General features: G+C 42.3%; 1 protein-coding gene across 1 annotated transcript in view; it reads left to right on the top strand.

The window, feature by feature from the left end:
* Positions 1-12,479: 12,479 nt before the first annotated feature.
* The window catches only part of ldlrad4b (low density lipoprotein receptor class A domain containing 4b), a 112,316-nt gene continuing 108,150 nt past the window's right edge, over positions 12,480-16,645 (top strand). The window contains exon 1 of the mRNA XM_070835595.1: positions 12,480-12,828. Coding sequence (XP_070691696.1) covers positions 12,789-12,828 — 40 coding nt within the window. The 5' untranslated portion in view covers positions 12,480-12,788. The remainder of the gene's footprint in view (positions 12,829-16,645) is intronic.

The following is a 16,645-nucleotide window of genomic DNA, read 5'->3' as shown; positions in this document are numbered from 1 at the left end:
CAAAGGTTACTAAACCCTCCTACAAGCACCTCTGAAGCTCACCCAGGCTCAGTGCTTTCCTACAGTCTTCTTTTGATCTTTAGCTTTGTAGAAAGGATAGATGTTTCTCCTACTTCTTGTCGTCTGTCCTAAGTTTCTTGTTACTTTTCAGATGACAAAAAGGCAGAGACCGACTTTGCTGCTAATTAGGTGTTGTGGATCTAATTATTGTTTCTAAACATAAAAAGATTTTAAAACTAGTATAAAAGCAGATTCTAGCAAGGTCCCTTTTGGCCTGTTTGTGAGGTTCAGTGATTGTGACAGCTGTTGGCCGTATCTCTCTTTCCTGTCACTGTTAAGTGTAAGTGATCTAATTATGTACACTTAAGGCTGCACGTAATAAGATTATGTACTGCTGAAAGCTAGAGACACTGAGCATTTGCTGTTGTTTCATGTGTTAGCGTGAAACTGTCCCTTATAATGTTTTGAAAAGAGCCATTATTGTGTGTTTGTGTGTGTGTGTGTGTGTGTGTGTGTGTGTGTGTGTGTGTGTGTGTGGAAGCAGCGTCTAGCCAACCTGAAGTTGCATCATCATTCAAACACCTGACTATTCCTCATTGTTCGTGTGTGTGTGTGTGTGAGAAGGCTTTCAGCATGGATGACTGTGCATCAGGGTAATTTGAATGTTTGATATTGCATCCATGCATGTAGGTTTGAGTTCAGTGTGTGTGTGTGTGTGTGTGTGTGCGTGTGTGCGTGCATACATGTTAATACACATGTATGTGTGTGCAAGTCTCAGCATCCTCTTTTATGTGTGTGTGTGTGTGTGTGTTTGGTCTGAGGAATTCATTTCCTTCCAGACAGTCAGTCAGAGCTCTCTCTGGGGAGGCGGGTCGCTGTCTGATTTTCTTTTTACTTTCTTTTTTTTTTTCCCAGTCACAGGGAACGAGATGGATTTTTGCTGCGTGACTGCAGCCTGTAACGTCTCTGCTGCCTCTAGCTGCTGCCTCTGCACATGCTGTGCTTCTTTGTGTGATCCCTTTTATGTGTGTGTCTCTGTATTCAAATATACCTGCATATTTTCATGTTTACACACTTCTTTGAATGGCATGCAGGGCTGGATTCGTGTGTGTGCTTGTCTGTGTTTTTGTGTGTACTCGGGTTATCATTGGAGAAGAAGGTAAAGGCACCATTGTTTTATTGAATGTGAATCATTTGATCCAAGACTGAACTAAATGGTTTGTTTTTATCTTGATCAGAGTCTCTTCAGAGGACAGTGGTTCCATTGTGTTTGGCCTTTTCTTTATTTCTTGCATAACTTAATCTTTCATTTCACTTTGAATGTATTTTGTGGGGCTTTTATTATGGGATTAGCTGTTTCATGCTGTGATTTTCTCAAAACAAGCTTTATTTTTCATTTAATTTTAGGGAAGGGGATTGGATGGTTTGTGGTTGACTGTTGGAGAATTAAAAAGTACATTAAACACCTCTTTCATGCTTGAAAGTTCAAAAGTTCAAAAGTTTATGACCTGATATTTGCTTCGTTATGCAACATTTTTGTCGACCTTTTAGTATTAATGGTGTATTGTGTATTGCCTTTAGCTGTATAAGTAGAAGTCAGAGACTGGAGCTGTTTTTTTACCATTCGGAGTAAAGAAGCATAGGAAATGTTTGCAGCACCAATTAAAAAATCTTTAATCATAGTCCATGCATGGAGAACCTGTCAAAATAAACATTAAAAATCCATGGGAAACTTTGAAACAAATGGAAAATCAAATCCAGCCTTTTTTTTTTTTCCTTGGCACCACATGCTAACTGTTTGAAAAATGTTCAAAATCCAGTGCCCAGACATCATGTAAAAGGCCGTAAACTGCAAACAATATGTTCATGTTTAGCAGCCCATCTGCTCGGTGTAGCTTTAAAGCAAAGAAATGAGAAAAACAACAGACTTAACGCCTCGTCCACACCGGCAGAGTGGTGAAAGCAGTCACATCCATCAGTGAGCATGCCGGACACGTTCAACCACAGTGCCACGTAGGCCAATGTTCTCAAGAGAGAATGAGCACCACCTGATTTTCTGTCATTTTTCACACCCACTGCTCAAATACATTCAGCTTTGAACCCCAGTATACTGACTTCAGTGTGGTGAGTTCAGTGGCAGACAGGAGATTGGTTGGTATTGGTGCCAAATTTGATTCCGAAGAAGGAGAGAGATTGTAATGCTGCGATGTGTAAGGTTTGAAAAGTCTTTACTTTACCACAACCTATTGTAAATACCAAGAATGATGCTGTGGTGTGTAGCCGTGCATGTCACTGGTGAAGTATTTAGTGCGACAGCTTTTGACAGGAATGGCATTAACTCCCTCATTCTGCCATTTCCCCCCCCCACATTCACACTGACTTGTGCTCCTCACTGGCGCTTCTATTTCAGTTCCATATGTAGCTATTGAAGAGCAAAGAAAAGAAAAAATATATTGAAATTTTAATTAAAACAAAACAAACAAGGCTTTCCCAAAGACAGCTACGCCTTCTTTTCCTTTTATCATCTGCCATCGCCAAAAGCAACCACCGACGCATGCAGGCGGTTGCCACCAGTCAACATGAACACGTTCATTTGAAACACCGACGCGTTTGCTAGTGCTGGAATATGGTGCTCCACTTCATTAATGTTTGTGTCTGAGTGTATTAACAAAATACTTCCAAAGCCCGTTACAAGGTCATTAAATCCGAAGTGTGCCCAAAGGCTTGCCCTCATTGAAAATGAACTCTAGATGACACTGCCTGGGAGCTGCATTGTGCCCTTTTGACACAGTTCTCTCTTTTCAGTTCCGTCAACACAGCGAGCAGAAATCGTAACAACATACAAGAGTGGATTTTTTTTTAAAATCTGTGAGTCAATTGTTTCCCCCCACCTCTATCAAATTATTAAGCTGCTTTGAGTGATGTTAAGACACAATGGCTTCTGCTTTATCATTTATTTGCCACCAGTAAATCCATCAACACACACACATTTACAAAGCACTGTGGTTGGAGCTCTACCTGGTTTTTATTACAAGCTTACTTGTTTCTGTGGTGAAAGCCCGGGAACAGTGGCGAGCCCAGCTGGCCTTAACTGGAGCGTTCTCTCGCTGCTGGTAAGGAAATGGTTTCATGTTTCATCTAATCACTCTTTCAGCCTTCTCTTTTGCAGTCTTACTTAGTCATTTAAACAAATAGGACAGATTACTGTAAAACTCCTGCTGTGTGTTGCTGTGGCAGCCGGTCCAGTGGACGTAGTTGACAGTATCTGCAGATGCTGGTGGCCGTGTAACAAACTCTGATGGTAGCCAGGCCCTCTGCAGCTCATCACTTAACGTCCACTTAACATCTATTGCTTTGCTCGGTAAAGTGACATCATGTGAACGAGCCCAGAGTTTGTGCCTGCAGACAATCTCTGTTCTGATCCCTCTTCTTGGTCCAGCCCGTCCCCGTCCTTTGTCTGGGTTTGATGCCCGGGACAGCCGGCCAATCAGCCCAGCTACTAAACTGCACACCGGGAGTCATTTTAAGCAAATCGTTGGGAGAGCCCTTGAGGGAAGGCCTTTGATCAGTTGTCTCTTCATGGAAGTGTAGGCTAATTTTGCCCGATGGCTCTTCTCTCTTTATAGTCTTTGTGGTGAGCTCGTCTGTCAGTATGGATAGTCAGATTAGGCTGTATAGCTTTCAGACGCATCTGCAGTCGTCCATAGCACACACACACACACACACACACACACACACACACACACACATTCAAGCTTATAGTATGACCGTTAGTTCACTGTTGAACTTATTTACTCTCCCCTCGCTGTCTAATGCTTCTGTCCTCGCTTTTGATCTCCGCTTCCTTTTCTTCGTTCTTTAACTGTTAAAAGTCACACGTCTAGATTAGAGCTGCCACATGTCAGATTTGAAGTAGCCGCATTTGTCACCACCGCCGCTGAGAGCGCCGAGCTCCTGACATCAACTACCTGTGTGTGTCTTTGCTGGTCTCTCAGCGGCGTATGTGTCTGTCTGTCACCATCACTGCCCCTCATCCTGTCTCTCTGTCTCTCTGTCTGTCTCTCTGTCTGTCCGGCCTCTCGACGCTCGAGTTGATGCATAGCCAGATTAAGCCTGTCAGATTTGTCACACTCGGCTGGCAGTCAGCGTGACACAAAGCCAAATCAGACAAGGATGTGACGAATGACGCCTTCGGCCTACCTTTGTTTGCTTTTGCTTTGCCAGACATTTTGTGCATCATTTCACACTTTCAGATGTTTTTTTTTTTTTTTCCTGTGGCAAATGATGTATTCGATAAGGAAGGGGGTTCTTTTTTCCAAGCTTTTCTCTAAGAAAGGTAGAGGATGATATTCACCAGTGATGTTATGAGCGCATGACAGCTCAGTACGTTACCAGGATAAAAAGGAAGGTTTGGAATGAGACCAACACAAAGTCCCAATTAACAGCTTAATTAAATTCAGACTGAGTGTGTTGTTAAACCAGGAACAGCTAGACCAGTGACAGCTATGTGCATTAAGGACAAAATACAAGGCGTTCTTGAAACCTACACCACAGACCCTATTTATTATCATACATTTTTGATCTTGTATATGTCATGAAATTAAATAAATGAAATACATTCATCAGACACACACACACACACATACATAGTGGGGGCAATTTGTGGTTTAGTGCATTGCTGAAGGATATTTGGACAAACCAGGGATGGAAACACAAACAGTTTACAGTCTCTACCTTAAAACTCCTGCAATGCTTAAAAAAAAAAAAAAACCAGAAAAGTAAGGGAGTTGTGGAGGAACTAGAGTGAAGCAGGTGTAGGCTGCAGGATTTAAGGACAGATGGAGGGCAAATGCTGGTGGAACAGTGGCCAAAACTGCTGTGTACACAAACTCAAAACTCTTTAACTAAACCATTAGGTACTGGAGCTTCGCTGCCGCCGCTATTTATACCTACAGCTCAATAGTGATGTATTCACTCAGAACTGAAATTAAACACCTGTGTTAGAGGTGTGTGGTTAATCACTTCACTTGTCAGCCCGTCACAACTGAAAATTCACAATAGCCACGGTGTAATGTATAGCAGGTGGTAGCATCGGGTTCAAGTACAGGGTGTGAAAATGGAACTAAATCCATTAAGACCTGCAGTAGAGGGAACACAGTTGGTACACACTGTGTTATTAGTGATATGCAAAATAGAAGCTGGAAGATAAAACTTGGTGCTGGTGGGTTTCTGGCAATAAATCTAGTTCAGGAATGAGAAAAGCTTGTAATACTGTGGAAAGGGGCAGTTCACCCAAATATTGTGTGTGTTTTATTTTCCCATAAACAATTCAGTCAGTGATTTTCTTTGTAGAAAGTAACTCCGCCTGAACTTTTACACACTGAGGTCTAGATTTTACAGAGTGACAGGGACTAAATACATATATATACTGATTAATTTTAATTGGATTTAAGTGGACAGACCCTTTAATTAAATCCCAGGTCCCCAAATGCTCTAGAATTTGATAAAACTATGTGTGAAAGGAGACTATTATTCACTCCAAATGGTGATATTCCCACAGATTTTGAGCTGTTAAAGATTTATATTTGATTTTTAATTATTTGTTTTATTAAATTTATTTTTTATTACACTGAGTTCAACAATCTAGTTAAATTTAGGACATCAAACAAGCCACGTAACTCTATTAAAATGGACCAAGTGGTGATTTATCCTTCGACATACAGTACCTAAAAGCTGTTGTCCTTGTCTTCTGTCCTTGTAAGGCAAACAGTCGGCTGAGGTGTGAGACAGTAGCTGCTGGGCTCAACCTTAAAAAGCTTCTGTTAACTGCAGCCTGGCCACAAGCCAAACTCATCAAACCGGAGTACAGTATGGATGGGACTAATGAAGCAGACTAAAGTGGATCTTCCATTAATCATTTGGGGTCTTGTATAATCTTCATCTATCCATGTGCGACAGAGTGTCAGTGTCCTCAAAAGGCTTCTTATCTGCCACCAGCACACACAAGCTGTACATTATCAGAGGGCTGCACTTTAAAATGTAGCCTCAGGGTCTTCAAATGTTTCTGATGTAAACTATAAGATCATCAAATAGCTCACAGATTCATTGACTCGCTGAGCAGAAATGACACCAGTGCAAAATGACTGTGGTGATCAGCCCCAGCGTCTGCACGCTGTCGTTTATCAAAACCAAAGCATCAAAACTTAATTTGACTCCCCAGACATAAAACATTACTGACTCATGTTTCATATCAATCTAACAAATAACAACTCATCATAAAATTATATATACTATATACTGTGCTGTGGTATAAATGCTTCATAAATTGCTGTATTATTAAACTACCCTAAAACTTTAATCGTGTTTACTTTCCTTGATAGGGACCTGATACTTAATGATAAATAATGTTGTATTTCCATCAGAACTTTACTGCCTTATTTTCAATTCCATCATCTTTGGAGATTATAAACCATAAGTATAGCTTCTTTCTTTTTTTTAAGGTTTGAGCAGTGCCTGCAGGCTGCACATAGCAACAACCCCCCCCCCCACCGAACACTGTATGTAGCCTGAGAGGCAAAATCCAGGGTGAAAAACACGCTATGCTGCTAAAGTGGTAGCACTGAAGGAGATTGAGATGACCATATCAACATTTTTACCAACTCCTGTCGTCTGGATTTGACAGCTGGACAGTAAAAAAAAAAAAAAGCAGTGTGTCAAAGCTGTTTATCTTAAATGACCTTACTGACTGCTGTCATGATTTCTGCGTCATTTGGTTGAAGGTTTCCTCTGTTGGAAGGAGAAGGATCAGGATATCTTTTGGGAACCAAACAAGACAAGACTGCCTGTGGGGCTTATTCAGGAGAGTGTGTTTTTTATTTTGTCCAGAGTTGCCCTCATGTTTGAAAAGAAATCAAATTGAATATCACCTTTAGCCGCTTATGGTCTCTGAGACGTCCACATTTTTTATTGTCCAGCAGCGAGACATCTCATATTTCCTCCAGCCGATAAGAGTCAGACCAAATATAAACAGTCCATGAGAGCTACATTTTTAAGTGGCGCTTTTTCTTCACGTCTGCTGCAGCAGAACTCTGAATCACCTCAGTAGCCCCAGTTCTCGGTTTGTTATGCAATCACATTCTTAGCATGCTTAAATTTTCAGTGTAACAGATGCGACCAGCCCCATGGTTTTAAAGTCTGTTCCACAATCCATGTTTGTCTGTCTGACTGCTGTCTCACTGATAAGCACATGTCCCTGTGTGACCCAGCGGAGGAGTCGGAGCTGGCTGTTAGAGTTGCTAGTTATCCCCATATGTTACAATGACAGACAGATACACACACACAGACATACTCCAATACTAATAATGCAATGATGGTAAGTCTCCTCACTTTACACACTCCATGGAGGTCAGAGGTCACTTGCAGCTCTGTAACAGCCTGGCTGGAGCTGGTAGCGCTTCAATGTCTGGCTCAAGAACACTTGAATAGAGTATATACTTGTCATTATGAAGGTTTATGTGTTCCTTTTTTTTTTTTTTCAAATAGTCTCTCAAGGCCACCTTGCAGTGTTATGTGTATTAAAATTCATTTTCAGGCAGACAGACAGCAACACAAATGTACCGTTGTCTACATCGGGGACTCTCAAAAACATACTATAAACGCAACAGACCTTCAGACAGAACCATGTCAGGCTTATTTTGTCCCAGAAACGGCCGGGAAAAGTACTTTTGTTGCAATTTCTTTCATAAAGAAACAACTACATTATTTATTATTATTGACCTGAAGTGTACCTGCCTGCCTCTGTGCAGACATTTGATGTCTGAGTGATGCTTCTGATGTTTTGAGGTGTGTATAAGTATACCATCACCACAGCAATAAAAAAAAAAAAACAGCAGACTTACGAGCACATTTAAAGAGAACATCAGCATCAGTAGCTCTTTTTTTTTCTCCCTCTGCCATCTGCTTCTAATCACCTTTACTCCTCATCCTCAGACTGAATTCTTATTCAAGGTGGACGATATGAAGTTAGCCTTGTCCTAAGAAAACTGAAGAGACGTCGCTTCTTTGCTGATCCCCTGACTTTTCCTTTAGCCGCATTATCAGACATTTAGTTACCTTTGAAACTAATGACATTCCCATTAGCTGTACTGTGAGTTTATAGCTGATATGCAAACGTAAGCATGCTAACATGCTAACATGCTAAATGACGATGTGAACATGGTATAAACTTTGTACCTGCTAAACCACAGCAGGTCTGCTGATGTCATTATTTGGCTCAAAGCACCGCTGCTGACTCTTAGTCTGGTTATTATAAAGTTTATGGTTTGATTTATCTTGGAGATGTACTTGGCTCAATAGCTGTACTGGTTGTCATAATGACCGATGAAGATACTAGTGATGGAGCCTTGTGACAGAGCTGTCAGCATGCTCATGACGTTACAGTGCCTGAACAAATAACACATCTTTTTATCTCTATTTCACCTGTTTACATTTCTTTCTCAATGACAAACTTCAAGCACTTCATTTCCCTTCTCCATTTCAATTATGAATGTTACTCTGCTGCGGTGGTGTTTTCCAGACTTTTGTGTTCTCTGCGTTGCCTGGACTTTGAAGACTTTGAAGCCAGATGCATCCAGAGATAAGAGAGGAGATCAGGAGGTGTCCTTAAATGACCTGAGCACAGACAAACATCCACCTGGAGTCTCAAATCCGCCCGTCAAACAGCAAACAGTGTGTTCCATAGCCCTTCGTGACGGCTAGGTGTCCTCACATGACCAGTCAGGCAGGCAGACAGTCAGACAGACAGACAGCTGTAGTAGTGGTAGTTGTAGTAGTAGTTTTTGTCCTCAGATGACAGGCGGATCGTCAGTGGGGTCAGACTGGACTGACTTTTACGGGTAGTCAGCAGAAGGAGCTTCAGATTGGATGAAATTAGTTATTTTGTGAAGGAACAATCACCGTTAAGGGTTTGTACAGCACAGTAGCTTTATATGAAATATAATGTAACATAAATAATCTAACATTTCTAATATAATGGAATCAGATATAAAATCCTTCCTCTGGGGCTCCTGAATAGAGCATATGATGTTTTAATTTCTCCACCAGAATAGGATGGTGCAGTCAAAGTGTGAGTTAATAACACACTATACAATAATGTCCTTATCATCTACTGGGATATGCACACGTTGTAAAAATCCCACATTTTAATTTCTGTGTCCTGCTCTCCCGCTGCTGCTCTGTTGCTCCGGCTGAAAAAGAATAACTCAGGAAATGCTCAGCCATTAGGTTTAAAATTGCAAATAAATTCTGTGACTTTTGCCCTTTTTCCTGTAAGGTTTCACAAATCAATAATTTACTTTTGCCAGTTTTGTTACAGTTATTGGGCAGCTGGTTTGCTAGTTTGTCAGAATAGCATGGGGTGTTCATTATGCAGGTAAATAATGTGTTTTTGGTTGAAACTGTTTGTTAATCCACATTTGCCCCACCCCCCAAAAAGGAGTTGCTTGCTACTGGTTTCTAAATTGGGGTCCTGGGGCCAGCAGGGATCCTTAATGGGGCTCTAGAAGATTCTCAGCAAATGTTTTTCAGACTTATAGGAAGGTACAGAGAATATATAAAGCCAAGACGATATATATGAAGATCACAAACATCTGTAGTACGTCAAAGATGTTGCCTTGCCGTGTACACTTCAGTAGTCATCTCATAAATATCACTAGTTGTGTCAAACCTTTGTGGACAATCTCACCAACCAGTGAGCAGAACTAACATTGGACTTCTGCAGCAATGTAATGCCAGACATACCTGCAAGGTTATTGTATCCATAAACTCTTTTGCAATTGATCCTGAAGAATATATGCTACAACTAAAAGGCACTTTTACAGTATATATTGATGCAGCAGTGTAAAATTACATATATTCTTATAGAGGATCTTAAACCCTAATATCCATTTTTCCATCCTCATCTCCATAACGTCATACCTCAAAATGTCTTATCTAAATAGTACTGAATGTGGGTTTGGGCCTCACTATTCAGTAAAAAAAAAACATGCAGCTCCATTTTTTTAGTTGGTAGAATATGTTCTTCTGTGTTTTAGGCAACAAATGAATGAAATTCTTATCACAAAGCTTAAAACAGTTCAAAGAATCAAGACAAAGCTCTGGTTGCAGTAAATGTTCCAACGTCTATCGAAGAAATTGTGTATTTTATTCAGATATTCGTCAAATCAAACAGACCTGGCTAGAAAACAGCTCGTCGGAGCTTCAAGCTATTTTTCTCACATCATTAAAAGTTGGCAAATTGAAGGAGGCTTCCTCGTGTTGGGTCCCCTGACATGACGACGTCTCTCGTCCATTACAACGTACCTCTGACATCACTGACATCTGAGCCTGCTGACTGTAAGATCTCAGGCACCAAATGCTAAACTCCCTCTGGTACTGAACTCAGCGTGAGGAAGTAAAATCACTGAGTTTGTTAATGTTGAAACTCTTTGAAGATGTACAGATCTGATGGCACCAAAATTGCAGCGTCATCTTTCAGCCTGTGAAACAGTGAACTCAGTCGGCCTCAACAGGGATAAGCTGAAGATTACCAGACTAACACACACACACACACACACACACACAGAAAATGTATCTCTGCACGGACACACTGGCTGCTCCTCTCAATATCAAACAGGATTATTCTGTGATAATTCTGCTGTAACACTGTAATCAATTAGTCCAGTGTACCAGCATCCTCTCCTCTCCTAAAACTTCATCCCATCCGATGATCGGTCAAAAAATCGTCACGTAACTTCCTCAGACTAATTCAAATCCAGCATATGCACACAGGCCTTGAGAAACTCTGGACGCTGAGTTTGCGTAGTGATGTGCATACAAAATGATGATTCATTGTTAAGGCACTTAATGAAGTAAATGTCCCTGTATGTGACAGCAGCCCAGTTCTCGACTTTTCTGTTTGTCAGGGCACAAGCCGGTGTGTGTATCCTTACTGCGATAAGACTCGATAAGAACAGGCAAACGCAGCTGAGATAAGACTAGCTAACTGAGATCTGTCGAGCCTTTCCAAACCTCAGACAGGGCGTGTGTTTGTTTACCGTCTGTCTGCTTTTCTCACCAACAAATTCCTCCCTTCCTTCCTTCCTCCTCTCGCCCCGTCGTTTCTCTTGAACTTTTTTAAACCTGCATCTCTTTCCTTTGTGTTTGATTTCTGTCTCTCTCCACCCCGCGTCGTCTCCTCTTTTTTTTCTTCCTCTTTTTTTTGGGCTGCTTTTCTCAGTTATTCTTCTTCCTACAGATCCTTTCCCCTGTTTATTCTGTGTTTTTTAACATGGGCCTTTCTCCTGTGATTTCCTTTTCTCCCCCGCCTCACTCCATGTGATCTATCTCCCCTGCACCCTGAATTTAACATGCATATTGACAATGACAACATAAAGAGTAGCAGTTGTTACTCTTTTACCAAAACCGGTCTTCCTCCAATCCCCCCCCCTTCCCTCTCCTCTCTTTTAGATTTTATTCCTTTCCCAGGCACACAAAAAAGCGGCACTTGGCACTTTTGAAATGTAAATAAAGTTTTGTTGTTTCCTTAGCTGTAGCCTCCTCCAGCCCTGTTTATCAGGCAGACTTCAAAGTGGCACACTGACATGTGACTCTATCTCTCCCCTGCTCTGTGAAATAGGGTCACAGGCGGCGCTTGGCTTTGAGAAAAACTTTCCCTTTCATGTAAGAACCTAGTGGGTGAGAGGAACTAAAGGGGGCCATGCCAGCCAGCCACCCACCCACCTGCTATCCAAACTGAGACACACACTGTGGCTCGTCCTCTGCTGCGTGTGTGCATGTGTGGGAGTGTGTGTGTGGTTGAGTGTTGTTTTTGTGCATGTTTTTCAACCGGTCAGTGCAGGCCAGCAGTCAGGCCTGCCCGTGTTTTGCTTGGGTGTATCTATTTCGCCTGTTGTTTTGGATTTCTCATGATTTTATTCACTGACTTTCTCCCCCTCTCTGTGTTTTTCTCTCTTGTTCTCTAGCTGTGGTGCCAGTGTGAGAGCGCCTCAGTACCTCTTCCTGCATCTGCGGGACAAAAGACATAAGAGGAGAAAGAGAGGACAGGAGGCAAAAAAAACACGGGAACAAGCCAGAAAAAGAGCTCGGAGAATTGGAGGAGACGGCATGTTGATTAGAGCTGAGTTTAAAAGACAAACCTGACTGTAGAGGAGACAGAGGCAGACAGGCTGAGATATATATATATATTCTTCGATTACCTGCAGCCGGGCAGGTTGAAAATTGAGGAACAGCCAAGAGTTCAGGGCACCGGCCATGGCTGTAGGTCTGCTGCTGGGAGGATAGAGTTCAGTGCACTGCAACTCCCTAAACCTGCATCCATCCTCTTCTAACCTGACCCTGACCCTAAATCAGTCTCAAAATACCCCTCCATCATCTCCTTTTTGTGCTGCTCTTCCTCTTAACCGTTACTATACTCCCCAAGTCCTACGCACGCTGCAGTAGCAGCGCTGTCAAAAGACAGTTAAACCATCACACAGCCTAGTTAACCACTCAGCTGAAAACTAGAGTGACTGTATGACAGTCGCCTGCTGCAGAGCTTGACAGACAGCGGCCTTTTAGTCTCGCGCATGGACTGTTGATGAAGAAAGATGGCAGTGAGACTGGCAGGCGCCGCCCCTTCCTCTCGGCCACCCTCCCTCCCCCCAGTGGCCGCGGCTCGGACTGGTTAAGGTTTGTCTATCGGCATCCATCGCAGCATCGGCAGCAGCTGGCAGAGCGCGGGAAGGAGCAGTATGCAGGAAACTGACTTACCGGCCACAAATGCCTTTAAAGGTAAACACTACAAATGCACAGCTGTGAGCGTGTGTGTGTGTGCGTGTGTGTGTATCAATGTATGTCCAAAAACTCCTATCCTCATTCAAAGGAACATGGGGTGTGCACTACTTCATGTTAACAATCCTACAATACAACGTGGCACATTTTACAGATGCAAACATTCCACTCACTGTTAGTAAAGAATTGAAATAATGACGGTTAAGTGTCCAAAATCTCAATTTTCTGCTCCCTACAGTGTAAAGTTCTGAGTGTCTGTCATGCAGGGAGCCTTTTTCACAGCAGACATTTTGACTGGCCACAGTATGAAAAGCACAGGTGTTACTAATAACAGTAATGACGGCTCCGTTCTTTTCAAGAGACAGTGAGCCAGCGTGCACAATACCAGGACCCTGGTACTTAGGCAGTTAAATGGAATTCAGTCATCATTGATTTTATTATTTACACCTGTGCTTTTCCTTCTATGACATGTCAACATGTCTTCTGTGAAAAAGGCCTCTTGTCTGATTATACGCTCCCTGCATGACAGTACCTGGACTTTTCTTTTTTTTTTTCTTTTTTTTCTCCAAAGAATCACTGTATAATTTTATTGCTTGAAAAGACAAGGAGTGTCTTTTTGCTGTTCAGACAACCAGCAGACTTAGACATTAGTTTCAGACAGGGGGTTTAGCAGCTAGCTGACCAACAGCCGGTGGTTAGCGAACAGTAGTCAGAATCTCCCGATGAAAGCCTCTGTGCACCCACACAAGTGTTTCCATTATTTTATCTTTTTTCTTCTTCTTGATGTGAGCGTTCCAGTTCTGCATTGCAAAAATGGAAAATACTCCAAGCACAGCTTCAACCAGTGCAGTCACAGCTTGCATCTCCTCATATGTGTTGTCAAAACTGTAATTAAACAACTTTTTATAATTTGCTGACTCATCTATAGATGCCTGTGTATGCAAGTATTTATATGTGAGTATCAGTTATTTCTGTGTGTGTTGACATCAGCACAGGTTGCCCTCTTAGATGTGAAAAGTTCACAGCTCTGTGGAGAGAACAGCAGTCCTCAGTGGACATAATCAGCACCGCTCTGCCCAGAGTATTAGCTTCATTTCTCAATTAAACATAATCACTTACTCTAATTATGATTGTTGTAATGGAAGTCGCATGCAGGCATACATAGGAGGCCCAGCTCTTCCTCTCGGGAGTAACTTCCCTTCTTCCAGCTGAACCACCACTCAAACCAAATATGCAGCAGCTGTGGTTAGTAAATGGGTTTAGACCTGTGACACGCTGACTGGCCTCAGTCCTGTCATGGGATAAAATCTCCTTTATTTTCAGTCAAATCGTGGCGTTTTAAGAAGCTGTTTGGAGACCAAATCCTCAGAAATGCATTGAAATTAAGTACAACCCAGAGTAAAATTGCTGCTTATCCAAATATGAGGGAGAAGATAGTTATGATGATACTCTACCAAAGCGACAGTGTGAGCAGAATTATCACAATGGAAGCATGAAAAACTAGTCTACTGAGTCACAACCACTTCCCATATGTTGATTTTTTCAAATCTTTTCATATCACAGTAGGACGTTGCAGGTGTAAATAGAGAGTGTTATTAATAACACCTGTGCTTTCCTACTATGATGACTCAAAATGCCAGCTGTGACAAAGGCCTGTTGTGCCCTGCTGTCACTCCCACAGTGATTGACAAGTCTCTCAAAGGCCCCACACAGGTGTTTCAGTCATGCTAATTAGACCTCTGCTCACTTTGACGCTGTGTAAAGTCTGATAAATTTCCTCGAGTGATATCACTTGAATTGGCGTCGGCCCGGGTCTGAAGACAAGTTTAAAGAGAAAACAATCTGTTGGCGTGGAGGAAAAAGCTGTGCACACCAAGTGAGAGAACTATAAAGACAACTATAACGTTAACGATGTGAGCATCCACGCTAATAAAGGAAAACGTTCTGTATACAGTGCAACCAAGCACTCACTGTGTGCTCCAGCTGTGTCTGCAGCTTAGGGAAATGGATACTGATGATCCGTTACGGCTTTACGCTTCACAGAGACAGAAAACCAGAAAGGTATGTGTCCATTAAACTCTCCAGAGCAAGAGGAGTTTGGAGAACACTTTGTTACCAGAGTTGTCATCTCTGCAAATGAGTGAACATCGACTTGATTGTCTCCTGGCGATTGTCAAAGAGGATGTCAGAACGACCTCATCAGTGCCAAATACTGTTTGGCAGCGAGTCTCAAGGAAAATGACATGTTTTTTTATTTGTGTGATTTGCCACCTGTTATTTTACGTTCTGTACATATTAGTGCCGAGTAAGACGAAGAGTTTTAAAACAACATATCTACAGTTATTACAGTTATAGTTACCGTCCTTGGTGTGGACGGTCCTTTAGCTTAAAGCCCTCTGCAGCCTCCTCCTTATCTCAGCTTGAGGATAGAGGCTCCAAGCTATGTTAGCTAGCGTAACACACCCAAATCTTGCATTGTGGGTAATCAGGTTTTGACAAGAAGGATGAATACATGGAAGAAGATATTTGTTATTCTACTGCACCAATTTGACCACTTTCTTAACTGTACACTGTGAGTCTGGCAGTCTTACATGGTAGGGCTGGAGTGCTAAGTAAGTGGATTATTTTTCTGATAATTACTATTATTTACCCTTATTGTGTTGGGGATGAGGCAGGAATCTGACTATTTGCATTGATGGATACCACTAGTATGTGAGATAAGTATTTTGTAAGTGAAAATACAGCCAGCATCAACAGTGTCCCCCAGGAAGCAGATCTTAATACACTCACAGCGTAGCTTCTGGTTTCCTCCACATGAACAAACCGCTCCTTCAGACAGACTTTCACAGCGATACACCGGTGAAGGTGACTGATAACATTTTAAACAGCACTCTCTCATGTCGCCTCCCAGTCCGGATTCTCAAGCTGCTGCAGTCAAATTCACATTCTGCCAGTTTCTCTTTGATTGCTGAGAGTTTGGAGTCCTGCTGTGATGTTTCCATTGGCAGTGTTAACCAGAGCACACATAGGAATGTGCCTCCTCCACTCACCACTGATTTGTCAAAGCAATTTGACTTGCAGCTGAAGCTTGCTCAGTCGCTTAAACAACCAAGAGCACGGAGCGGTTGACAGAACCTTTTATTCTGAGGAAGATGGGATCTCCGAGACAGACATCTCACTTTGTGAGTTTATAGAAAACCACACTAACGGACTGACTGAGTCACTGACAGATTAACTTAACTGGCTACTCTGCTATTTCCAAGGAGTTAATTAAACTGAACATAGAGCCTTGTGGGGCTGTGTGTGTGCTGTGTGGTTAAGATTTTGATTAATGCGCTCCATATCTTCACACACACAAACACACACACACACACACCAGCTTATCTGTGAATATGCGTCTGCATCCTGCTGTTACTATTAGTGTAGTCAACTACTGCAGATATGGAGAAATCACTCCAGAGCCAAGCCTTCTCTCTCTTCTCAAAGCACATGTATTACATAATTCATCAGCTGTGTGTGTGTGTGTGTGTGTGTGTGTGTGTGTGTGTGTTGGGGGGGGTGGGTTTAGTCCTGGTCAGTCTCCACTGAGGCCTTTCAGGTTTCAGGTTGAGCATGGGGGTGAAGTCATTCAGCGGTAGCAAACAAATGTGCCAGGTAGGTAGACACCCGTGGTCAGTTGCTGCAAGGTTAACGTAACATGTTTACTGCCCAGGGTTCATGTCAGGTAAACCACACACACACACACACACACACATCTGGCCTTCTGCTCAGCCCAGACGGGTCTGTGTGTCTGTCTGCATCTGTGTTCAGTGTATTT

This window comes from Pempheris klunzingeri, chromosome 8, assembly GCF_042242105.1.
Source record: "Pempheris klunzingeri isolate RE-2024b chromosome 8, fPemKlu1.hap1, whole genome shotgun sequence".
Lineage (NCBI taxonomy): Eukaryota > Metazoa > Chordata > Actinopteri > Acropomatiformes > Pempheridae > Pempheris > Pempheris klunzingeri.
The sequence above is the reverse complement of the archived record's forward strand: the minus strand, read 5'-3'. Positions and strand labels throughout refer to the sequence as shown.